General features: G+C 42.4%; 1 protein-coding gene across 1 annotated transcript in view; it reads right to left on the bottom strand.

Annotated features, from left to right (window-relative positions):
• The window catches only part of MRPS5 (mitochondrial ribosomal protein S5), a 55,227-nt gene extending 42,879 nt beyond the window's left edge, over nt 1-12,348 (bottom strand). Inside the window, exons 1-2 of the mRNA XM_028724947.2 lie at nt 12,193-12,348; nt 1,067-1,204 (exon numbers count right to left, since the gene is read on the bottom strand). Coding sequence (XP_028580780.2) covers nt 1,067-1,204; nt 12,193-12,262 — 208 coding nt within the window. The 5' untranslated portion in view covers nt 12,263-12,348. The remainder of the gene's footprint in view (nt 1-1,066; nt 1,205-12,192) is intronic.
• Nucleotides 12,349-13,011: the final 663 nt, after the last annotated feature.

The following is a 13,011-nucleotide window of genomic DNA, read 5'->3' as shown; positions in this document are numbered from 1 at the left end:
GAGGCAGCTTTGGTACCCTATCCTGGCATGAAGCCAGACTGAAAAGGGCCCAGGTAAATTATCTAAACGTGCCTGCAGTTGGATCATCACTAGCCACTTCAACACCTTGCCTAAAAGTGGGATATTGGTGACTGGGTGATAGTTGCTCAGCCCTTGTGGGCCCACACAAGTCTTCTTAAGGGCTTATAGCACCACCACATTCTCTTTTTTAATTTTTTAATACATTTTTATTGGTTTTTTAAACATATCATTTCCAACAATCATATAACATAACTTTGTAGCTTATACAATATTTTAGACTTCCGTCAACACCTCTGATGATTTTTTGTTCTTTATCACTTATTCTGCATTTCTTAATTTCTCTATTACTCTTAATTATCATTAACTAATAATTCTCCTCATACTCTTTCTTGCAATATTTCAAATAGTCCTCCTTACAGAACTTCTTGCAGTCCTATTAGCATAAGCTGTTCATTGCAGTTACTTTTCAAATCGTTCATATATTTACTTCAGTCTTCTAAGAATCTCTGGTCCCGCAGGTTTCGAATCCTTCCTGTTAATTTATCTAATTCTGCATAGTCCATCAATTTCATCTGCCATTCCTCTTTCGTCGGTAATTCTTCTTGCTTCCATTTTTGTGCCAATAATATTCTTGTTGCTAGCACCTCCACATTCTCAGACTGCCACAAATCAAACTCATCCACAATAACCTGACCAGATGGTGCTTTGGATGCTTCCTCAAGACTCACTCTGGCATCCAATTCTGCGTGAATCTGAGCAATTTCATCTCTGGCCACACGTTAGGCCCCTGATGCACTAAGACAGTCTCATGGTTTCCATGGAGGACATGATGTCCCGAGTGAGCACATCAGGACATGTGCAGCCTAAGTATGTGTTCAACTCCCTCCTACTGAAATCAAGTTGGTACCCAGTTAGGTAGGCTCAGTTTCAAGGGCTTCAATGGGCAGGTTAAATGGATACAGGACGGTGGCCTGAGAGGGGACAAAAGCTACGCAAATGTTGTTTCTGGTTATAAGCCGCAGCACCTGTTGTTTACAAGACTTACATTTATTGAAGAAGCTGCTGCGCCTGCATGGCTGCACTGTCATGTCGCGGGGGCCAGAAATGTAGCAATGCGTCTGGAAAGCACATGCCAAGGTAGCATACTGACAATTGACTCCAGACCCTGAAATCAAGGTGCAGCCTGGGGAGAGAAGCAAAGAGAGGTTAGCCTAACCAACAGGGCTGTCACCCAGTTAAAGAAATGTTAGCTGACAAATTAAATTAACGTAAATAAGATAATACTTCTGAAGAAGAAAAGGAAGCACATTTTGCTTGTTTTTTTGGACAAGTGCATGCACATGCCTTCGTAGGAAAGAGGGAATGTCTCTTCTAAGACAATCCTGCCGCTTGCCGTTTTTGCATTAAAAATGATGAATGGTTTTTGAAACCCCAGCTGCCAAATTAATTGGGGACACTATTTTTAGATTTATTAACAGAAATCTTAATAGGCTTTAGATCTATTAATCTAACTGATTGATTTATGCTGCATCCCCAGTGTCAAATCATCCCCATAAGATAGTGGTTTTCAACCAGGGTGCCTTGAATGATGGTCAGGGGTGCCTTGAGCAACACTGGCCTCTGTCCCTCTTTCCTTCCATCCCTCCTCCGATGCCCTCTCGCATCTCTGCCTCCTAAAAGGTTGCACAACTGTTTATTGCAGCAGCCCTGGCTATAAGCTCCACAGGTGAATTGTGCCTCTGGGACTCTTGGGGCTGGCCGGGGGTTGCGGGGAGGCAGCTCAGAGACTAGGGGTGGCAGCAGTGGCTACCTGGAGGAATCCCAAAGAGTAGGGAGAACAGGCTGAGAGAACACTCCACAAGAGAGGGTGTTCGAAAAAGGGTAAGAGGCTCCTGAGCCCCACAGGGGTCCCACAGAAAAAATGTAGTTGGTCAAGAGAGCCATGGACTCAAAAAGGTTGAAAACCTCTGCCATAAGGCATTTAGCACAGCCTGGTGTATTAAACCAATGTTTCTGGAGCCTATGTCAATCCAAACACTTTCCTTGGGTCCCCAGCTGTTATTGGACTACAACTCCCATCATCCCTAGCTAGCAGGACCAGTGGTCAGGGATGAGGGGAGTTGTAGTCCAGCTGGGGACCCAAGTTTGAGAAACATTGGGTTAGAGTGCTGGCTTAGGACCTGGAAGATGAGGGCTTGAATCTGCACTCAACCACAGTGCTCAATAAGTGAGCTTGCACCAGTCACTGTCTCTCAGCCTATGCTACTTCACAGGGTTGTTGTAATGATAAAATGGGGGAAATGTGGTTAATGAATGAATGCCCACTGCTTGCCCTTGGTGGTGCACCTTCCCATGATCCTTGTTTGTGGTTTACGCCTGAGTTTCTGGCTCACCTGGCCTAACAGCCAGCTCTCAATGGGCACTGAAACCCAACTGCCTGGTGCTTAACCCTTATTAAGACATGACAGAAGGCGAACAGCGGAAGGAAGATTACCAAAGACTTTCTTCGAGATGACGGAAAATATGGACTTGATTGATATCTGGAGAACAAAGAACCCTCTCGAGAGAGAGGGAACTTTTTTCTCGGAATCTAAAATGACATGGACGAGAATCGACCAAATCTGGGTATCTAGTGTGATGGCTACAAAGATTAAAAAAGTAGAAATCTGCCCAAAAACCTGCTCCGACCATAATGCCGTAAAGATGGAAATGAAAATGACAACAACTGGATCCTTTAGATGGAGAATGAATGACTCCCTATTTAGAGATGAACAATTCTGTATAAAGGCCCTAAAGACATTGAAAGATTACTTCGAGATAAATTTGAGAACAGATGTGGAAAAAAGAACAATTTGGGACGCAAGTAAAGCCGTGATGAGAGGCTTCCTGATACAACAGAATTCAATCAAGAGGAAAAAGCAAAATGAAAGGAAAGAAAGAATTTTAGAAAAAATGAAGGAAGGAGAAAAGAAACTGAGGTCAAAACCAAAGTCTCAAGAAATTTTGAGAGAAATAAAATATTATCAGACGCAATATATGGAACTGACAAATCAAGAGATAGAATGGAAAATTAAACAAATGAGACAAAGGACTTTTGAGTCTGCAGATAAGTGTGGGAAGCTCCTTGCATGGCAATTGAAAAAGAGACAAAAATTGAACACAGTTACTTGTTTGGAGATAGAGGGAAAGAATGTTCATAAGCCAAATGAGATAAGTAACTGTTTCCAAAGTTTTTTTAGGAAATTATACACACAAGGGCCAGTAAATGAACAAGAAATAGAAGAATTTCTTAAAAATTATGGACTACCGAAAATTCCAGAACAGGGCAAGTTGATTTTGAATGAGAAAATAACAGAACAGGAAATAGAGGAGGCCATTCAAAAGGCACAACTGGGAAAGTCTCCAGGACCAGACGGACTGACGGCTAGATATTATAAAGCTTTGAGAGAAGGTTTAGTGCAACCATTAAAAGAAGTTTGCAATGAAATATTGGAGGGGAAAAAGGCACCTGAAACGTGGAAAGAGGCTTTTATCTCACTTATACCAAAGACCGAGACTGAAAAGAACCAGGTTAAGAACTACCGCCCAATATCATTATTAAATGTGGATTACAAAATTTTTGCAGACATTTTAGCAAAAAGACTGAAGAAAGTATTGACAGGTGAGATTCATAAGGATCAATCTGGCTTTCTCCCGGGTAGACACATGTCTGACAATGTGAGGAACATAATAGACATTGTGGAACTGTTGGAAATGAACATTAACAGAAAAGCGGCTTTGATTTTTGTGGACGCGGAGAAAGCCTTTGACAATATTTGTTGGAGTTTTATGAAAAAGAATCTCCAAGGGATGGGGGTAGGCCAAGGTTTTGAAAATGGTATAGGTGCAATTTATTCTGAGCAGAAGGCAAAGCTAATTGTGAACAATGTGGTAACGGAAGAGATAGCCATAGAGAAAGGAACACGACAGGGATGTCCTATTTCCCCCCTACTTTTTATACTGGTTCTGGAGGTTTTGTTAAATATGATTAGAAAGGACCAGTTGGTTAAAGGAATTCAGGTCGGAGTGAAAGAGTATAAATTAAGGGCATTTGCAGATGACCTAGTTTTGACTTTGCAACAGCCAATCACTAGCACAAAAAGAGTTTTAGAACTGATCGAGATATTTGGTCAAGTTGCAGGATTTAAGCTGAACAAACAAAAAACTAAAGTTTTGGAAAAAAACCTAACAAATGAAGAAAAAGAGACATTCCAGAATGAAACAGGTTTGGAGATAGCAAAAAAAGTGAAGTACCTGGGGGTGAATTTGACATCGAAAAATGTGAATCTTTTTAAAGACAATTATGATAAATGTTGGACAGAAGTTAAGAAAGATTTAGACATATGGTCAAGGCTGAAACTTTCCTTGTTAGGCAGAATTGCTGTTATCAAAATGAATGTATTGCCTAGAATGTTATTTCTGTTTCAGACATTACAAATAATAGACAAGATGGACTGTTTCAAGAGGTGGCAGAAAGACATATCGAAATTTGTTTGGCAGGGCAGAAAGCCAAGAATAAAATTTAAGACATTAACAGATGCGAAAGATAGAGGGGGTTTTGCCCTGCCGGACTTAAGACTCTACTATGAATCAGCAGCGTTTTGCTGGTTGAAAGATTGGCTGCTCCTCGAGAATACAGACATTTTGGACCTTGAAGGATTTGATAACAGATTTGGTTGGCATGCATATATATGGTATGACAAGGTAAAATTGCATAAAGGTTTTAAGAACCATATGGTGAGGAAAGCTCTGTATAATGTTTGGATTAAGTATAAAGACCTGTTTGAAAGTAAAACCCCCAGGTGGTTGTCACCAATGGAAGCAAAAGAGGTGAAAAAATTGAATATGGGTTCTAATTGGCCTAAATATTGTGAAATTATAGAACAAGATGGTGAAAATGTAAAATTGCAGAGTTTTGAGAAACTGAAATTTAAGGTGAGAGATTGGTTACATTATCGACAGATAAATGAAGTATTTAAACAGGACAGAAAGAAAGGCTTCCAGGTGGAGAAGTCAAAATTAGAAACAGAACTGTTAGAACCCAATACTAAAAATTTGTCAAGAATGTACAACTTGCTGTTGAAATGGAATACTCAAGATGAAATGGTGAAATCTAATATGATTAAATGGGCACAGGACATTGGGCATGACATTGAATTTGCAGACTGGGAGCAGTTATGGACCACTGGTGTTAAATTTACGGCATGCAATGCCTTAAAAGAAAACATTATGAAAATGATCTACAGGTGGTACATGACTCCTGCTAAGTTAGCAAAGATCTATCATTTGCCCAATAACAAGTGTTGGAAGTGCAGTGAAACGGAGGGAACCTTCTATCACCTTTGGTGGACCTGCCCGAAGATTAAGGCTTTCTGGGAAATGATCTATAATGAAATAAAAAAAGTTCTGAAGAGAACGTTTGTTAAAAAACCAGAGGCCTTTCTCTTGGGTATGGTGGGCCAAATGGTGCCAAAGAAGGATAGGACATTTTTTATGTACGCCACCACAGCAGCAAGAATTCTTCTAGCAAAGTATTGGAAGACGCAGGATTTACCCACGTTGGAAGAATGGCAGACGAAGGTGATCGACTATATGGGACTGGCAGAGATGACTGGCAGAATTCGAGACCGGGGGAAAGAGGCGGTGGATGAAGACTGGAACAAATTCAAAGTTTATCTTAAAAACTGTTGTAATTTGGAAAATTAGGGGCTCAGAGTTATAAGAGATAAAGAACTACAGTGGTATTAATAATTAACTGAAGTTAAATACATGAAATATATTTAAGTTATGATCAGAGGGTTGCTAAAAAATCTTGAAACAAGAATGCAGGAAAGGGGTGGTATGGGGAAGTCATGTTTTTGTTTGTTTATGTCTATGTTTTTGTTTTGTTTATTCTTTATTTATGGAAAATTAATAAAAATTTATTATAAAAAAAAAAAAACAGAAGGCGAACAGCGTTCGGTGAAAACAATTTCAACAGAATTATCATGATGGAGGGAGAGGGAGCCAATTCCAATGAGAAGTCTGATAGCAGAATCGGAGAAATGAGGCAAAGACAACAGTTTACAACAGATGCCCAATAAAGAAATTGATTTTAGCTGGATGAGGATGGGAAAATGCACAGAAAGCCGATTAGAAGGTAAAGGAGCTACTGGATAATAAACACAAGAGTTATAAACACCGGCAGGTCACTGATTTCAGTGCTACATCACCAGGCACCACAGTAAACATCATAATAAGTCTTAACTAGGGTTGTCAACCAATTAAAGACTTTTTGTTAATCAAGCACTTGCCTCTTAACCAACAGCATTTTCGGATCCACATAGCCTCTGTTTTGTATAGGTTCCTGCTAAGAAGTCCATGCTATGAATAGTTAGGCAACCTTAAGACCAGGAGTGGGGAACCTCTTTGGCTTCATGGGCCGGATCCTTATCAGGATCGCACTTATGGGTGATTAGCAGAAGAACAGCAAAAGCAGATTTTGCAAGCCCTTATGGCCACCGTGAGGTGGGGGAAGGGGGCGTTATTAGCTTTTGTTTGTTTCTCCTTGTTTTTATCATGTATTTTGTTTCTTATATTGTATTTTTTATGTTGTGAACCACCCTGAGATCTACAGATGAAGGGCGGTATACAATTTATAATTAATAATAATAATAATAATAATAATAATAATAATAATGGGATAAACACATACTGCCTGTTACACAATGTTCTGAGGGCCTCACAGTTCTTGCTACACTTGAGGACATTTTTTTAATCAACATCGGTTTTATGTGGCTACATACCTAGATATTTGGATGATTTTTATTAATGTATATGTTTAAATTAAGATGGATGTATGAATGGTTATTGTATCTTAATAACAGCTTATTGTTTCAGGTTTTTCCCCTTCTCCTCTTCCCTCTTGCCCCCCCCCCCCGTTTTTCCAACATTATACTTTCTTTGTTAAATCATTAATTAAAAAGCAAATAGCAAGCAAAAAATAAATTAACCCATGAGGCTTGTGTGTAATACAATAACCCCATGAACTCTATTCTTAGAACAATTTGAGGGTGGCAACACAAGAGAGGGCCTTCTCAGTGGTGGCTCCCCACTTGTTGAGTGCTCTCCCTAGGGCGTTACACCTGGTGCCATCACAATCCATGTTTAGGTGACAGGCAGAAAAACCCCCACATTCTTATTCACTCATGTCATTGCTCCATAATTTTTTGACTTAGTGGAATAGGGTTGAGCTGGATCTGCTGTTTTATATATATCTCTCATTGGTGAGCATTTTAGATTGTTTTTACTCTTGGCTTTCATGCTTTTATTTACTGTTTGTTTCTGTAAGTCACTTTGAGTTTCACCTTTCTGAAAAGAGCAACTAATAAATGAAAACAGCAACACTAATTAAAACACTTCACAGAACAAGTTCAAATGTCAAGATCCATGTTAACAAAACCCTTCAATAAGTTACAAGAATCACAGAATCATAGAGTTGGAAGGGACCCTCAGGGTCATGTAGTCCAACTTCCTGCAATACAGAAATGCTGATATGCTCCGCTCTTACTTTAAAAATAGACTTGCATTAAAGTTAGTTAGCTAGAACACCAGGACAAGGCATGACTGGGTTTTGGGTGGGGGAAATGAGGGCAAGATTCACAGCAAGTTTCAAAGACCCATTTTTGGATTAAATTTCAAAGAAGAGGACTGCTCTTTGTGGCTTCACATTAAAGCAGGAAGACTGAATGGATTGGCAAAGCTGGCATTGAAGAAAGTGATCTTCTCACTGGAAGAATCCTGGAATCCCAATGAGGTTTGAGATTCTCTGAAACACAACTGATTTTCTCTGGTTTATAGCAAGTTGCCTAATATGCAGAACTAATATGGGAGCAACAGAAATAGTTATGGCTGATGAATAGCCACACAGGAAGGTGGAGGAACTCCCGCAGCTCCTGCCTGTCTATAAATTGCTCCCTTTCACCAGGACTGTGAACAGAAAACACCTGGGCTGAAACAGCTGCAATGTTCTGGGAAAGTTAATGTACAAAGAAATCTGATTAAGCTGCAAGATTGCAGCTCTAGAAACATCCAGTCCTATTAATTTTAATCTTCTAGCGGGCAACGAACTCCTTCACCTCTAGTTTTCTGTATCTTTTATCTGATCAGAATCCCAAAAGGCAAAATGCTAAATTGCATTACAAACAGAATTACACTGAACAAGAAGCCCCAAGGGAATGTACAGCCCGGTTAATCACAACCCTGCATAGTGCATGTTTCACCTCCTTTCAGGGACACTTGCTCAAATGCCTTTTACATCAAAATATGGCAACACCTCAAATTAATGGGTGCCCTTTATTTCAGAGAATCCTAGCTCAGGGGTGCCTCAGGCTCTCAATAACAGATCTCCCTAAGTGGCATATGGACAACCCATGGGAGTCCAAAGGGCTTAGGGCCCTCGTATCTATGGGACCGCCTCTCCTGGTATGCCCTGCAGAGGACCTTAAGGTCCATGAATAAGGTCTGACTTCCCGGGCCCTAAGGAAGTCAGACTATCCTCCACCAGGGCCAGGGCCTTTTCAGTGATGGCTCCGACCTGGTGGAATGCTCTGTCCCATGAGACTAGGGCCCTTCAGGATTTAACCTTCTTCCATCGGGCATGTAAGACAGAACTATTCCGCCTGGCCTTTAATTTGAATTCACCTTCCCTTCTCTTCCTTCCCCTCCCCTTTTATGAAGATCACCCGCTCTGAGATCCTACAGCTAATTCTCCCCTGGCCCAAGTAGGACCAATTCAGCCAGCTAGCCCTGGGGATTATCTAATTGATTTTTGAATTTTATTGTTATTCGTGAACCAGGAAGGGCGGGATATAAATAAAAATTTATTATTATTATTTTTTATTATTATAAAGGAATATAAATTTATTATTATAAAGGTCCGTATAGTTAAAGCCATGGTTTTCCCAGTAGTGATGTATGGAAGTGAGAGCTGGACCATAAAGAAGGCTGATCGCCGAAGAATTGATGCTTTTGAATTATGGTGCTGGAGGAGACTCTTGAGAGTCCCATGGACTGCAAGAAGATCAAACGCATCCATTCTTAAGGAAATCAGACCTGAGTGCTCACTGGAAGGACAGATCGTGAAGTTGAGGCTCCAATACTTTGGCCACCTCATGAGAAGAGAAGACTCCCTGGAAAAGACCCTGATGTTGGGAAAGATGGAGGGCACAAGGAGAAGGGGACGACAGAGGATGAGATGGTTGGATAGTGTTCTCGAAGCTACAAACATGAGCCTGACCAAACTGCGGGAGGCGGTGGAAGACAGGAGTGCCTGGCGTGCTCTGGTCCATGGGGTCACGAAGAGTCGGACACGACTAAACGACTAAAACATTATAAAGGACTCTGTCCCAGCCAATTGGCACTGGAAATAGCTGATTTGTACATTCTTCAGCTGTCTCCTGTGCTTATTGACCAGTCCAGAGGTTCCCAAACTGTAAGCTTCATTCTGGTGATCTGTGGATTTATGGTGGAAGTCAGGAGATGGCATACCCATCATATTAAACATTCAGATTGGTTTTTAATTGTATCTCTATTGCATCATTTCTAATGTCATAGAATTCTAGAACTGTAGAGTTGGAATGGACCCCAAGGGTCATCTAGTCCAACCTCCTGCAATGCCAGAATCTCTGCTAAAGCATCCATGACAGATGACCATCCAACCTCTGCTTAAAACCTCCAAGGAAGGAGAGTCCACCACTTCCTGAGGGAGACTGTTCCACTGTCAAACAGTTTTTACTGCCAGAAAGTACTTCCTGAGACATTTGAAGATGGCTATCATATTTCCTCTGTCTCCTCTTTTCCAGGCTAGACATACCCAACTCCCTCAACCATTCCTCATAAGGCTTGGTTTCCAGACCCTTGTATTACAGCTTGAATTCCACAGAATATATACAAAATAAGCCAGGCCTGCTCTCCACCTGTGGCCTTTAATGTTGCATGCAGCTCTTTAGGGCTCCACGGTTGCCCACTCTTGCCCTAAGTACAGTGGTACCTCGGGTTAAGAACTTAATGCGTTCCGGAGGTCCGTTCTTAACCTGAAACTGTTCTTAACCTGAAGCACCACTTTAGCTAATGGGGCCCCCTGCTGCTGCCGTGCCACCACCAGGCGATTTCTGTTCTCATCCTGAAGCAAAGTTCTTAACCCGAGGTACTATTTCTGGGTTAGCGGAGTCTGTAACCTGAAGCGTATGTAACACGAGGTACCACTGTAAAGAAAAGGTCCAAGCCTCTCCAACTGTAATTTCTTCTAACTCTTAAGAATGGTATGTGAAGGAGCAGGGTCACTGTTGCAAACCGAATCAATATTTTAAGGGAGTGGGCAGTGTAGTAATATTTTTATATATAAATATAAGCCTACAATTTTAAGCAAATGTTGCTCATAAAAGCAAAGGAGGTTCTCCCGCTGAAGGAATAGGCAAGCAGGTGGCCTTAGGGCAAACCCATATGCCAGCATTCTACCATTTACTCAAGTTTCTTTCTAGCACAGATTTCATCGGCTACTTTAAGTGCTTCGGAGCTCCTCTCCCACTTTTGCAGCAGCTGCTGCAAAAATGCAGTAGTAACTGTACTTGCACGAAGTTTTTTTAAATTAATCAATGACTATGTGGAAAGGGTTCTGAATCCTACATTATTTATGTCTCCTGTGGACAGATGCATTCAAATAGTTTTTATTCCAGTTCATGTTACAGTGGCAGCTAGGCAATATCAGATTGCACTCTAGGTCTGATTTAAATGAAACAAGGTTCCTTTTTCTGTCACTTGTTCGCAACAGTTCAATCTTCATAATGTAAACTCAGAAGTAAATCCTACTGAGTTCAGCAGAGGTTACTCTGACTGGGGTTAGGATTGCAACCTTAAAAAAGAGAGACACGGCTATAGAACAGAACTTTTCCATGTAGCGTATGGACTAGGAAAACCATGCCAGTTTCAAAGTTCATTTCTTGAAAAGGGGCAATTTTATAGATCTGGAAGAAGGCAGGTTGGGATGTATCATTCTTCAAAAATAGCTATAATGGATGCGGTGACATTTAAAGCAGAAATAACATAGCTTGTGAATGTTGGTAGTGTGCATTAACTGAACTGGAGAAAGACTGAAATGATTTAATGGTGTAAACGTCTACTCAGAAGGCAGTCATGTAAGAGACGTTTACTCCCAAGTCAGCATATATAAGATTGCTGGGGGTATTGGGAGTTTCAGCTCCACAGATATTCACAGCTGGGGAAGATCTGAACAGGAGACAGGAAGGGAACACATGCTTTGCATGCAAAACATTCCAGTTTAAACGTCCCTGGCATCTCCAAGGAAGGCTGGAAAAGACCTAGGTTTAAAACTATGAAAATCCACTGCCAGCCAGCATAGCCAACTGGTTACCAATGTGATGACCTCCAGGGGTTGTTTGACTGCAAGTCGGCATGGTTGCTGCTCAGGAATGGTGGAAGTTCTAAGTCTTAAAACCTGGAGGGCCCCACATCTACTGAACTAGATGGACCATTGGTATAATGTGTCAGCCTCCTGCCGAGAAAGTCTATATACATTTACTGGGGCGGGCTATGTTCAACAGAGTAGAGTGTTAGAAACTCAGATATATAATTTAGGCGCCAAATGGCTCCATTACTTATGCCCTACATTCCTGGCGTGCTCTGGTCCATGGGGTCACGGAGAGTCGGACACGACTAAACAACACATTCCCCCCCCCCACCCCAGGCGGTTTACAGATAAAAATAAGAACCGCAGGGGGAAGGGGAACCCACCATTAAAAACAACAGATAAATATATTGCACATTCTCTCAACGGTCAGCCCCGTTGTACTCCCAAGTACACGTGCGATCCTATCCTATCTGCACGGTCGCTTGCGAGTGAGGAACCCTCGCGACGGGGGCCTGTCTGGGATTTCGCTGCCTGGCAGCTGCGCTAAACCGAGGACCACAAGGCTCGAGGCGGCGGCGATGGGAGGCGGTAGGATCTGGGCAGAGTCAGGCGAGGGGAACGTACGAGGGACACAAGCCGCCGCCTCGAAGGGCGAGAGCAGCCGCAGGCCAAGAGCTTCCCGACCCCGCCGAAGAAGCAAGACTAAGTAAAAAAGGGGGCTTCACCTCTCCACGCGGCTCTGAGGGCTCCGGCGCTGCAGGCTTTTTGAGCCACCACAGCTATGGCGGCCGCCATCTTGGCGAAGATCCTCGTCGGCCACCGTACTTGGTGTCCGCGCGTTTGCCCGAGACCTTAAAATCTCCAGGACGCGGCGCCCATCACCGGCTCCGTTTCGCGGCGCTCAGCACGGCGGTCAGGGAGGTATGAGGGAGCGGGCGAACCTTGACTCGCCTGCCCATATTTTCAGTATGCGCTGCAGGCAGTACTGTAGACAGCCCCTTCTTCCCGGTGGAGGGGGCCTTCCCGTTAGGACCCGAAGACTCCTCCGCTCGTTAGGTAGAGGCAGCCCAAAGGGGGTCAACAAGTCGCTTGTGGTTTTTCAATACACTTCCGGGAGTAGTTCAGAAAGCCCTCACGGAATCTCCCATGTGCGGGGCTGCGAGGGGCAGCTGCCAGCGCAAGCTAACGTGGAAAATGCCAAAGAGGTAGATGGAGCAGTGTCGTTAAGAGGCTCGTTTTCAATTGGAGTGTTTTGAAAGCAGGATCAAAATGGGTGCGAGGGAGCCTGGACTGTTTCTCTGGCTTTTTATTTATTTACAACGTTCATAAACCACATAGTTATTTTTAAAACTCTTCGTGTTTTGAACAAAAGAAACCCCAGCAAACAGCATAATGAAAACAAAAACAGAACATAAAACCAGTAACACAGCTCATAAAATCTCATAAAAACAAATCAAGGACTGCAAAAAACTATCCTGTGTGTCAGTTACAACCTGTCTTCCGTAGCTCACCTGGAGTTCTCCTCCATGCTGACTCCTGTCATT

The sequence above is a fragment of the Podarcis muralis genome, chromosome 3 (assembly GCF_964188315.1).
Source record: "Podarcis muralis chromosome 3, rPodMur119.hap1.1, whole genome shotgun sequence".
Classification (NCBI taxonomy): Eukaryota; Metazoa; Chordata; class Lepidosauria; order Squamata; family Lacertidae; genus Podarcis; species Podarcis muralis.
The sequence above is the reverse complement of the archived record's forward strand: the minus strand, read 5'-3'. Positions and strand labels throughout refer to the sequence as shown.